The 13,488-nt window shown below is 40.7% G+C and overlaps 1 protein-coding gene across 1 annotated transcript in view; it reads left to right on the top strand.

The window, feature by feature from the left end:
• The window catches only part of LOC140734412 (calmegin), a 32,346-nt gene that overhangs the window by 15,413 nt on the left and 3,445 nt on the right, over window positions 1-13,488 (top strand). Inside the window, exons 5-13 of the mRNA XM_073058321.1 lie at window positions 632-773; window positions 2,600-2,681; window positions 3,987-4,179; window positions 4,664-4,853; window positions 6,495-6,608; window positions 7,231-7,384; window positions 8,247-8,462; window positions 10,859-10,978; window positions 11,243-11,342. Of these exons, the coding sequence (XP_072914422.1) occupies window positions 632-773; window positions 2,600-2,681; window positions 3,987-4,179; window positions 4,664-4,853; window positions 6,495-6,608; window positions 7,231-7,384; window positions 8,247-8,462; window positions 10,859-10,978; window positions 11,243-11,342 (1,311 nt within the window). The remainder of the gene's footprint in view (window positions 1-631; window positions 774-2,599; window positions 2,682-3,986; window positions 4,180-4,663; window positions 4,854-6,494; window positions 6,609-7,230; window positions 7,385-8,246; window positions 8,463-10,858; window positions 10,979-11,242; window positions 11,343-13,488) is intronic.

Genomic DNA, 13,488 nt, shown 5'->3' on the forward strand with positions numbered 1-13,488 from the left:
GTGCTGCTGGGGAAGGTGATGGGGGCAGGTACTAGACACTGAAGGCTGTGACCAAGTGGTAGTAAACAGGATTAGTTTCTAGCTTAGTGTTGCTGTTCTCATGCACATAACAAGCAAATGGTAATGACATGAAACATACTGAGTTTTGCCTCCTTCCGGAAGTTGAACCTAAACTGCAATACGATTTCCTGAGGTACAGCTTCAGCAGCAACCTCCCGTTCTTTCACAAAGTAGCCAGTGTCCATGTACTGCCAGTGTTGTAGGTGAGCATTTTGATCACAGATTCTACTACGAATGATTCAGTGATCCTTTTCTGCCTTGCTCCGTGATCCTCACTATTAGATCATGGAGTACTGACACAGAAGAGTAGCCATTCCATCTCGCACATTCAGAACAGCGGTAGACAGGACCATCTCCCTGAATATGACAGAGATTTTAGTCAGTTATTAGCAAGCCACTAATCAAAGTTGTTCCTGCCTCCTTTGCACCAGGGCTGTTAGGCTTAGAGTTCCAGGAACTGGAGGTGTTTTGTGTGGTGTTGTGTTCTGATATGTGAAGATGCCGTATACTGTGTCAGTTTGTTTCATACATTGAGTCTGCAGGTCATGGCTGATCAGTTACTGAATTGCAGGAATGTGGGCTGTGGAAGAATCTTATGACAAGAAAGTTCCAGGAAACAAAGGACTGGTGTTGAAGTCCCCTGCCAAGCACCATGCTATTGCTGCCCACTTGCAGAAACCCTTCTCTTTCAAAGACAAACCCCTCATTGTGCAGTGAGTATTGTGTTCTCGTTCAAAGTCTCACATCATTACTTAAAGATACACAAAACACCTACCGGTAATTTACATTTTCAACAGAACCTCTGCTGCTGATTATTGTGAACTAATTGTGTACAAGTGCATGAACACCAGCTGCCCCCACTCCCTCATGCACCTGCCCATTTTTAAGTGCACGGTAAAGCCTAGCCCCTCCAATGTCTCCAAAGTTCCATTCTTATGTCTCTCTTCTAATGCTTGTTTTGAAAAGGTTGCTTCGGCCTAGCAATACACAAAGGTTAGAACAAGAAAGCTACCAGGAAAAGCCAAGGACATATTCATTTCAATCTTCCTGAAAGCACATACTGCCACAGGGAAACTGAGGCGATGGGTGTTTACAGAGCTTTGTGCTGGGTTAAGTAGTGTTCAGGGGATTTAATGAGTCATGCATCTGGTCATCACAGCAGCCGCAAGGATGCTCATTGCAACAGATTTAGACCAGGTCACAGACTGAGCCGCAAACCTGAAGCAAGTTACAGTCTGTTATCTATTTATTTATTGGGATGCCGTGCAGGATAGGTCCTTCTGGCCCTTCAAGCCACCCCACCCCACCCCACAACCCCAATTTACCCCTGGCCTTGTCACGGGACCAATTCACTCACCAACAAACCCTTTCATTCTATTGCAATAATAATCAGAACATTGATTGACTCCAGTTCCAGCAAATATTTTAGACTCTATATATGATTTTAGAATTCATCTTTGTGTGCATCAGTCTACAAAGTATCCATTTTTTTGTGTGAGGCAAAGGAGAAGACATTAACAGACTGTAGAGACCACGATCCTGTCCTTATCAAATGTCCATACACATTCTCTGACCTAGAACAATTAATGGGAAGTTATGGACAGGAGCTTTGCCTCGCCTGCATTCATCATTGTACAGACATTGCAGCAAATGATGTGCAAAGATCAGCTAACTTACATACTGTTTAAAAGCTGCCTATGTGAACTGAATGGTTGTGCCCCTGCAGATATCTTCTTAGGATGCCAAATTGCCTCATCCTACCAATAAGAATCAGTTTCCTAACTAGATTTACAATTTCATTCTGTTCCTTCAACATAAACTTCCAGTCTCTTGGGGCACCCTCATGTAATGTTTTCTAAAATTACTCATAAGTAGTATCACTAGACATTCCTTTGTCCAATAATCAAAGTTCTTCAAAAGAATTCAGTCACATTCATCAAGTACGACTTTAAGGTGCTCAATTACATCTTAATATTTTCCCAGTTACAGTCTCAGATACTGGAAGATAACTGGTTAATTAAGCTAGTAAATTACTTCATTAATAAGATAAAAAGACTCAGGATAACACATCGCTAATGAGCTTCCTCCACAGATATAAACAGACTTCTGGAAACTTCTGCACTAACTTCACTCTTGTTCATTCTCCTTTTTCCTGAAATATCTCTGTGTAGGTTTTGAAACTCCTAAGGAGCTTCTTTTCACGCCCCTATTTTATTTTTCTTAATATTTGTTATGTCACTTGCTCCCTTTGTAAAAGATCCATACTCCAGTCCTTCAGCATGACAACTAACACTGGAAACTCACTGAAGTGAAGCAGCAGAAACAATGGGAAGGAATTACTGAATGATACGACAACAAAATGTGCCCATGGAAAATGGTTTCTCCTTGTTAGCAGAATTCATAGATTATCATTAGAGCTAATTGGCACAAAAATGGATGATGGATGGATGAAGTGGAAAACAATGAGTAACAAAGGACAGATGAATAGAGATGACTCTGGAATTAGGTGTAATGTGTGTCCTTCCTCACTGCCCTGTAGGTATGAAGTATATTTCCAGAATGGAGTTCAGTGCAGTGGAGCCTATCTGAAGTTGCTATCAGAAAATGATCAGTTTGATCTGGTAAGTCAATCTTTTGATAAAAGTCAGGATGGTTTTGAGTGTGCGTAAGTGCAAAGTACTTCCTTACTGAAGACAGTTAGTTTAAAAAAGAACAGGAGTATCCTAGTCAGAAGTATTTTTTATGTTTCTTTAATCAGCAACAGATTTTGTAACAGTAGAAATATCAGTGATTAGAAGTAGCTATTCTTCCCAGAGACTCTCAGAGCTGAAAACCACTGTGAAGCTCTTATACGCAGTTCAGTGAACATCCCGTTCTAAACTCAAAGGTGATCATCAAATTCAGAAATAGTCTTATTTTAAAAATAAGCAGTCTGCAATTTGTCTCTAACTTAAATTGTATCAATACAAATTCAATTAAAAGTCTCTTGATGATCTTCCTTGATTCTAGATTGTATTGGTTAGTGGTTACTGTCAATAGATCATTCACACACCAAGTCAATGATTTAATGTCAAACTCAGATTACACCTGTGGATAATCAGTGATGATTCTAGACTGTTAGTCAATGGATGGTCACCATTAACTATGTCAATCATTGCTTAACATTGATCCAATACTTTGTCAGTCAATGGTTATTATTAAAGTCCAGCTCATTTGTTCATTGTTTATATTTGATATTTATATGTGTTGATCGTTGATTACCGTTGTTTCCCTCTGTCACTGTTTATAAGGATGGGGTGAGTACCAGTTTGATATTAGAAAAAGAATACCATTGAACCCATTGCAACATGTGGGTCCATGGTCTCCTCTTGTTCCAAGATGAGGCCACCCTCAGGATGGACGACCAACACCTTACATTCCATCTAGGTAGCCTCCAACCTGATGGCAAGAATATCGATTTCTCCTTCTGTTAAAAATAATCCCTCCCGTTCTCCTCTTCTTCTATTCCCCACTTTGGCCTCTTACCTGCTTTTCATCTCCCCCTAGGTCTCCTCCTCATTCTATTTCTCCTATGGTCCATTTTCTTCTCCTATCAGATTCCTTCCTCTCCAGCCCTTTATCTTTCCATCCCCTGGCTTCACCTATCACCTTCCAGCTCTCCTCCTTCCTCTCGCCCCACGTTTTTATTCTGATGTCTTCCCCCTTCCTTTTCAGTCCTGAAGAAGTGTCTCAGCACAAAACATTGACTATTTATTCTTTTCTATAGATGCTGCCTGACCTGCTGAGTTCTTCCAGCATTTTGTGTGTGTTGCTTACCTTGGAACAAGGTTTAAGTGGATTCAGCTGGCAGGTCCTACGCAATCTGAATCCCTTTTCGATGACAGCATTTATGTGCTCATTACAAACTCTACCATTGTTTTCCACAGAGGAAGTTCAATGATAAAACCCCATACAGCATCATGTTTGGACCAGACAAGTGTGGCCAGGACTATAAATTGCACTTCATCTTCAAGCATAGGGATCCAGTAACAGGTGCATATGAGGAAAAGCATGCCAGGAAACCAGACGTGGACCTCCAGAGTTACTTCGACGATAAAAGACCTCACCTGTACACACTGAGTAATGTGACCTTTATCATTCTAACAAAACAGCTGCAAGAGAGGGAAGGCAGTTATTAAGAAAGGACTCTTAATGTATTTTGATTGAAGTAGTACAGGCTAAATTACCTTTTAAACAAACAGCATAGAACAGGCAATCCATATGATTCAAACAAATCTGTATATAACTAAACAATCTGTCAACTTTCTCTTAAGAAACTATTGGTGAAAGTAATAACTAAAGTGAAGAACCAGGTCTCCTGTGTTCAACACAATCTGTGGGTCTAAACTTCCTGTATCAAATACAGTTTAACATGCAAATGCCAAAGCCCAGCTCTTGCTTTCTGGAGCAGAGTCATTATTAGATCTCAGCATTGCAACATATTTACGTAGCATCCCAATACTAGCATATTATAATACAATCATTGTACTTAAAATTGCTTCTCACTTGATGTTCTCTTTTATCTCTCTATTTTCAATAAAAATTCCAATAATTACTGATTTAGTTTTGAGACCAGACAACAGTTTTGAGATGCTGATTGATGAAAGATCTGTGAGTAAAGGAAACCTCCTTCAGGACATGACACCCTCTGTAAACCCTCCCAAAGAAATTTCAGATCCCAACCATCAAAAGCCTGAAGACTGGGATGACAGGCCTGAAATAGCTGACCCAGAGTCCGTCAAACCCAATGACTGGTAAGAATCAAACTACTACAAGTTAGTGAAGGTGCCTGTGCATATAGATACTGTTAACTGGGTGTATATTCCCTTTCATTCTTCAATGTAGAAATTACTAAACTCCAGAGAGTAATTATCACTTCCAATACTATGGACCAGAATAAGACATGGCTGATTTCCACTATAGAGAATGGAAATCAGCAGGAAATTCAGCAGTTTTCCTCCAATAACACTTGAGACTAGCCTCTGGCCAGCACCAATCAGCTGACTAGTGAGAATATTCCTCCTAGCAGCAGAGTACTTGTGAGTACAGGGACATTCCTTCCACCTGCACTAGATTACAAATGAATCCAGAAGCATCGCCCTGCTAATACAAGACCCAAATCGCAAAATGGTTCTGACTTGGAGGGATGCCATTCAACCCATCAAATCTGCAATCCGATTTGTCTCAGTCCCCAAACCCTGATATAGGTGTGGATGCATTGCTGAGGGTCAATATCTACCAACATTCGCAGGGACAGAGTCTGGTTCAGAACAGTCAGCACTGCTTTGTATATAGGAAGTTGTGTCTGACAAATCACTTGGAGTTCTTTAAGGAAGTAACCAAGAAGATAGGGCAGTGGATAACCCTAGATCTCTCATTTCTGTATTCTTTTTTGCCCTCTGTTTATATGGCATCTTCCTAATTATCTTGCCAAAATGTATTACTTTGTGTATCTCAACATTAAGTTTCATCAGCCACCTATTTGTCCATTCAATAGCCCGATCTCTATTGCATCACTGTCTGTCACTATCCTCTTACCATGGCACTAACCATGCTTCCAAATGTTTATGACATCTGAAAATCTGGAAGATGTGCCCAACTCCAAAGCAATATTATGCTTAGAGAAAAGCAGCAGTTCTTATACTGATCCCTAGGAAACTTCACGATACACTTCCATAATGTACTCAACAAGAAACCTTTCACTATGATTCTGTTTCCTGTTATGTGGCCAATTTTCTGTCCTGACATAACCCCTTTTATTGTTGTGATCTTCTGTCTGAATGACAAGTCATTATGTGGCACCTATCAAAAGCCATTTGAAGTCTAGGTATATCACATTTCCATTATCAATCCTCATCTATTTCATCAAAAGTACTATCACATTAACTAAACAAGACTTTTCCTTTAACAAATCCTGGCTGACTTTCCTAATCAATTGATACCAGTCCAAATTCAGATAAATTCCTCAACCAGCAAGAAAGTGAGTAAAAGTCATCCCTCAGCTGATAGAAATATGAATTTACAGTAGTGGATTGATCTTTCTGGAAAAAAATTCAATTTCACAACCAAATGTTTAATCTCAGCTAGAGATTATTATGTGGATAAACATATTTCATACTGTGCTGGCATCAGTACTGAAAGATGGTGTGAATAGAATGAAGAAGGCTGGGAGAGAAGGTATAGAATGCATAGTTGGCCAGTATTTTAGGCACTGTTTCAGAACTAGCCTCTCCGACAACTTCAAATCACTGTCCTACTATTGCTATGTGTTATATCTAGAGTTGTTCCTTCCTACTGCCATATTTTATTTGCAAACCTTAATGCTTTCTGAGTAATTTACAATATGAATTTACGTCAGTTATTCACATGCACAACTGCAATGTTCTTTACTACAGGGATGAGGATGCTCCCCGCTATATTCCTGATCCCACTGCTGAGAAGCCTCTTAACTGGCTGGATGACGAGCCAGAATACATTCCAGATCCGGAAGCTACAAAACCTTCAGACTGGTGAGTTGAGCAGAAGCTGATTATAGATATGAGTCGTCTTCCCACAGCTTGAGGAATACAACCGCACCCAGACACCAAACTCATGATGTATACCATAACTTCATTGGGATATTCATCCATATAACCCAACTTTCATACTCATATTCTTTGAAATACCCTCAGCTCTTTGCAGAATCATTACCTGTATGTCTATACATCACACACCTCAACATAATATCCTTTCAAATGCATCTGATTAATTCCTCATTAATCTTACCAAGCTATCTTTTTATTTATTCATTTACAGGACGTGGGCATCACCAGCTAAGCCAGTGTTTATTGCCCAGCCCTAGTTGCCCTTGCGAAGGTAGTGATGAGCTGCCTTCTTGAACCACCGCAGTCCGTGAGGTTCTAGCCCTATAAATGAGAAATCATTACTTAACGTCCAACTATTTTTGCCTCCTCTAGCAATGACTGATAATAACAAAATCCAAAGATTTTCCCCACTGCGATGAACAAAAATGTCAATGTTTAACGTTAGATTTAATAAAAGAGATGTTCATAATAAACTATTTCTTTATTTTTCTCATAGATCATTTAGGAATTATTTTTCGATCCGAATCACTTAAATTTTGTTTTGCAGGGATAAAGAAATGGATGGTGAATGGGAAGAACCAAAGATCCCAAACCCTCTGTGCAAGTCTGCAGGCTGTGGAACCTGGAAACCTTCCCTAATCCCCAACCCGGCCTACAAAGGCAGATGGAAAGCACCGATGATTGCCAATCCCAATTATAAAGTAAATTCATCTATGCTACGTTGACGGTCTTTGTGTGAAACAGATTTTTAAGGTTTTACAGTCTTGCTGATATTAGCTAGAAGTTTTGAACACTCTGTAGCATTCCTGTTAATAAATACAGAAATATGGTCGTTAATAAAAACAGAAGTGTGCTGTGCAGACCAGAGGGTGTGAAAAAAAAACAAAATGTTGGAGGAAGTTAATGGAACAGGCAGCATCTGTGGAGGGAAGCTGTCAACATTTTGAGTTGAGACCCTGCATCAGGCTTGTATTTCATAACTTTTAACATTTCCTCTTGCTGCTCTTGTTAATCTATGGGTGTCTCTGAAGAAAGAAATTTAGAACCCAACCCAATGATTATCATATGTGAGTTTCAGGTGAGGAATAGTTTTGGCTGGGAATTCACACATGGACAATGAGGTGCATTGCAGTTGAAAAAACACATGACGTTGGGAGCACTGAAACCTGTGTGATTTTAAATGGCCACCAATCCATCTATTATATGTGATAAGTCAGCTAGCATGAGTCCAGTGTTGAAGGTGATCAGCCAAAGGTGAGAAATTATCCCAGGAGATCCCTGCACTTTTATCTCTTCCCATCACTTGATTTTTCAGTTTATACACCAACATGTCTCCTCATCCCAAAAGGCTCTGGCTATAATGGAAAGATCACTTAAACAGTACTGACTCATTTCTTGTAGCTATTGTTGCTGTCTCCCTTGAGAGAAGTAACTGTCTTTAGACTCTTAAAGCAAATGTGATACAATTTCCTTTCTTCACTGAAGTAAACATTACTCTTTTTATAACATAACCGAGAAGTCTAAGTTAGCAAAATTTCTAATTTTCTAATTTTTTTCCAATAGGGAGTATGGACACCTCGAAAGATACCTAACCCAAACTATTTTGAAGATTCAAACCCATTCCAAATGATTTCAATCAGTGCCATTGGACTGGAACTCTGGTCACTCACCGACAACATTATGTTTGACAACTTTATTATTTCATCTGATGAGGAGGTTGTCAAGCAGTGGGTGAAGGACTCTTGGGCACAAGCAAAGGCAATATATGATGCAGATGGAGTAAGTTAACAGTCGTTGCAGAGCGATCGCTTTCGTTGCGTTACAGCATAGGATAAGTTTCAATGTGCACAGCTACTTAGGTTTGGTCCAACAGGTATGGGGGTTGAGAGAGGATTGCAGCTAGATGGTGGGGTTAAAACCAGGCACACTGACAGATCAGTGAGGCAACTCCACACCATCATCTCCCACTTCTAACTGCAGTTAAGCTGTGATGGAAACCCTCCACTAAAGAGGCAGCATGTCAATTAAAAAATGTTTGTCACTCAGATATGGCAGTAGTAATATGCCTCCACAATTTTACTGTGGTCTGTAGGTTTATAAGGTTTCCCGGAATTTAGCAGGTAAAATAAAGTAGGAACACACCAGCAATTGAGGGCTGAAGAAATAACGGAAATATGCCAGAAAGTAGCAAAAGCACTCTGCTACTTTGCTGCCTTCTGTGTGAAAGGCTTTGTTCACACTACTGGTGCTGGGAGGTTATTTTGGCAACTTCAGAACTTTGTATACTTGCTTTGCACTTTGGATCTTGGATCTGTCAGATTAGTTTTGGGTGCTGCTGTACTTTTGGCTGTCTGTGCGACCACGTGCTCAGAATTATCCCAGGCTCTGCCAGATACTTTTATAGGATTTCGCTGCCTGTGGCCTGCAGGTGCTTACGGGTTTGCTTCTCTGGTTGGGCAAGCATTTAATTCTTCCAGCTCTGGCACCAGCCAGTATGTACGGATGCTCCTATGCAGGCTTCCCACTGTTACAGGATGCATCTGGTTATAAGCACTTGGCATTTAAGTCCCTCTGCAATATTCATCAACAGTAATAACATCCATACTGTAAATGGTACACAGATGTAACAATATATATTTGCAGCCTTGTATAAATTCTTAGCGGTTACTTTAATACAGCAGAACTGTATTAATCTGCTATCCAATTATTCAGAAATCCCAATGGTTCAGCATCAGGCTCATTGGGACTGTTTGTAATCTTTCATTGAACCCACTGGGGCCTTTTCCCATGCTTCCATTAAACCCATTAGGTCTCTTTTCCCACAATCCCTTTGAACACGTGAAGCTCCATTTCCTGTACTCACTTTAAGTACATGAGGGTCGCTCAATTTTCTTCAAGTGTCTCATGGCCCCATTTCCTGCTTTCCTTTTGCAGGAAACTTTATTGTTTTGCTGCATAAAATGGATTAAAAGTTATCTGGAATATCAATAGGATTAAAATCCATTTACCATGAAAATGTTAGTCCAACATTGCCAAAGACTACAGTGTGCCACATAAGAACTCCATCTAATAGGGGAATTGATAGAGGTATATAAAATTAAGCGAGGTACAGATAGGGTAAATGCAAGCAGGGTTTTTCCACTGAATTTGAGTAAGACTAGAACAAAAGGTCATAGGTTAAGGCTGAAAGGTTAAATATTTAAGGGAAATATTCTTCACACGGAGGGCAGTGAGAGTGTGGAACAAGCTGCCAACAGAAGTGGTGGACGTGGTTCGATTGCAACGTTTAAGAGAAATTTGTAAAAGTACATGGAAGGGAGAGGTATGTAGGGCTATGGTCCAGGTGCAAGGCAGTGGGACTAGGCAGTACAATACTTTAGCACGGACTAGACTGGCCAAAGGGCCTGTTCCTGTGCTCTTTGACTCTGTGACTCTAAATTAAAATCTGTCTCCCCGTGCCTATTAATACTCTTGCAGTGTGTTAGCACATATCCAAGTGGGAGAAATTTTTCTCCCTGTTCTTCCCTTAAACGAGATGCTGTGATAGTTGAGAATTAGGAATGCTGACGGTCCCAACCAAAGACCTACATGAGCCCCTCAAATGCAAATAATCACAGTAGGGAAGTCCAGTGTCCACGATGAAACTCACTCCGTCTACCTTATCACTGCTCTCCCGACTCTATTTGATAATATTCCCAGCGAACAATAAAATGGGTCTTCTGTGGACCCGTCGTTCACCTCCCCACCTCAAGACAAATGAGAATCTGCTGGAGGCTCCCTCAGTAAGAGTTCCTCCAGCTTGTTTGTATGTGTTGACTCAGTAGGAGCTGCTGTTTTTGACATCCAGACAACTGACTGTTTGCTGAGGTCGGCCATCTTTTTTAATGTATTAAAAAACGTAATGATGGATATCTCACTGGGAGCCTTCTCTTCATGTTGGATGAACCCCAAACCGGGGAAGTTTGCTTGGATCTTATTTGGAAGCTCTGTTCCCCGAGCAAGGAGAACTTCCATTGTCATTTGTCCAACGGTGCCATCGTGTGGCAAAACGTCTGAGAGTGCCTCATTGTGTTTTCATGTGTCAGTCTGTGCCTTTATTTAGTTGTTTCTGAGTGTGAATGGATACATTTTTTCATCTGTGACTGATAACTTCTGTTGATTACCGTTGTCCACAGCCTGACTTGATCATGCAACTCATTTTGGCAGCAGACAAGCGCCCGTGGCTCTGGGGAGTCTATGTGTTCACAGTTGCCTTACCAGTGATCTTATTCATTAGCTTTGTTTGGCCAGATAAGGTAAGTTGTTAATTTTGGTTCATAATAGAGTAAAAACGGAGTAAGAATTAAATGCTTAAACCTAAAATAATCTCACTGAATCACGTTCCTGTAATTTATTGTTGGTTCTCTTATAACTACTATATTGACCTACCCACTTTGTGTGGTATTGTGTCCCCTGCCTGTACTTTAAGGGGGGGGGGGGGGGGTGGAGTACTGTAATTTTCACTAATACATTTTATCTTGACGTGTTGTGTTCTCCTGTGACACGGATTGTTTTCGTAGCGTTTTGGGCCCCCTGATGATTATTACTACAAGAAAACTGATGATGTGCAGGTCAACGATGATGAAAAACTGATTACAGAGGGCCAGTTTCAGCAGTCAGGTAACCTCAATAGCATTAACAGTTCAGCTGCCTGAGCTAGGGGCTGGTTTTGATTACCTTTGTTTGTTAAGAGCCTCAAAATGGATTTAGTAAGCCTACCACCACAATAAAATTAGCAGTTCTGTACTTCCCATTTGAAAGGAACAATGAACGGGGATTATCCATTTAGTTGAGTAAGGGAACTGGGAGCCTAAGTAGTTATTCCAACATCTGCAGAATTTCTTGTGTTTAAGTAGGATTCCAATTGCCACCTTGATGGGAACCTATTGGAGTTTGCTGAAATGCTTCTCTGGAAGGGGAAAAATTGATCAGGTCAATATAGTCTGCATTCATATAGTGCTTTTCACAAGCTCAGGATGTCCCAAAGCACTTTATAATCCATAAATACGTTTGAAATTCATTCATTATTATAAATGCCCTGATCTTTGAATGATCAACAATGCCCAACATTCTGCTAGTGTGCTCCGATGCATAGTCTCCCAGAGGAACCTAGCTTATCAGTAAGCTTAAGTTCTGTCAACATGTCCCGGGTCTGAACTATTAACTCTTCCTGTAGAGAGGTGAATCTTTGGACTTCTTTGCCCCGGAGTGTTGTGGAGGCTAGCTCATTACATGAACTTAAAGTGGAAGTGGTTAATAAGAAGAGAGTGGAGATGAAGAATTGGCAGAGGCTGAAAGTCAGAAAGTCTAGGAACGGTTTGAGGGGCAGAAGGCTAGTGATGCAGAAGATCAGGAGGGCTTGAAAATGATATATTGAAATAGATGTAGTCAAAAAGAACACACGAGTCCAACTTATATTCTCTACATTCACAAACAACTTAGCTGCCTGTTACACTGGTAATCATGGTATTAGACCACTGCATCATTTTTACCTTAAGAAAGCTCAGCCACTCACTTTCAAAGATATTGCTGTGGTCCAAGTCAGTGTTACAGGGGGCTTCTGAAGAGCCAGTCATTTGGGTAAATAAGATTCCATTTAGCAATGAAAAATGGACCCGTTAATCTGTTTCATTAGTGACGTTGACTACTCTTCTTTAAAACTGTATTATGAAATCCTAAAAGAAACAGGTCTTCAGGTCCACACCTTCAGGTGGCACCATCAACACTACAACTTGGATTTTCTGTTTAAGTTCCTGGAGTGGAACGTGCCGTAACCTTCTGACAAAGGTGAAGTTGCCATCAACCAAGTTCCTGATTACTATAAAGTCTATTTAGCCAAGTTATTGCAATTTCCTCAGGTGCCTTGGAGTTGAAGGCTTGTGTGAGGCGTAATAGCAAAGAAAGTATAATACATAGGAAAAACTAAAAATAAGATAGAGATATAGGTATCCGTTAGTCTCGTGAGACCATGGATTTGTACCTTGGAAGGTTTCCAGGGTGCAGGCCTGGGCAGGGTTGTATGGGAGACCTGCAGTTGCCCAAGCTGCAGGCCTTCCCCTCTCCACGCCACCGCTGTTGTCCAAGGGAAGGGCATTAGAACCCATACAGCTTGATACCAGTGTCATTGCAGAGCAATGTGTGGTTAAGTGCCTTGCTCAAGGACACAAACACACTGCCTCAGCTGAGGCTCAAACTAGTGACCTTCAGATTACTTCAGATTCCAATGCCTTATCCACTAAGCTAAGCACCAACACTAAAAGCTAAAAATATTATTGTAGTTTCCACCAAGGTATTCTAGCCACTGAGGAATCTGCTTCCAGAGTAACATACAAAATGCTGGAGGAAATCACCAGGTTTCAGCCCAAACTATTAGCTGTTATTCCCTTCAGCTGATGCAGCCTGACCTGCTGAATTCCTCCAGCACTCTCTGTATGTTACTCAAAGTTTCCAGCATCTGCAGAATCTCTTTGGTTAATCTGCTTCAAGACTCGTGTTGCTCTCTACTCCAACGGTGACAACTGCTGAAGACGAGCACATTACTGTCGTTCTTTGGTTCCCTTGGCTGAGAATGCATCAGATCCCCAATAGGTCTATCTTACAGCTATTTCTGACTGAAAAATAATTGCTACTAGTTGAGAAAGTACAAGGTAAATCTATTATCCAAGTACAAAGATTTGTTTTCTTGTGGGCACACACAGTAAATCCAAGAAATAGAGTCACTGAAAGACCCCACCCAACAGGACGGACCAACAACCAATGTGCAAAT

Source organism: Hemitrygon akajei, chromosome 10 (assembly GCF_048418815.1).
Source record: "Hemitrygon akajei chromosome 10, sHemAka1.3, whole genome shotgun sequence".
NCBI lineage: Eukaryota > Metazoa > Chordata > Chondrichthyes > Myliobatiformes > Dasyatidae > Hemitrygon > Hemitrygon akajei.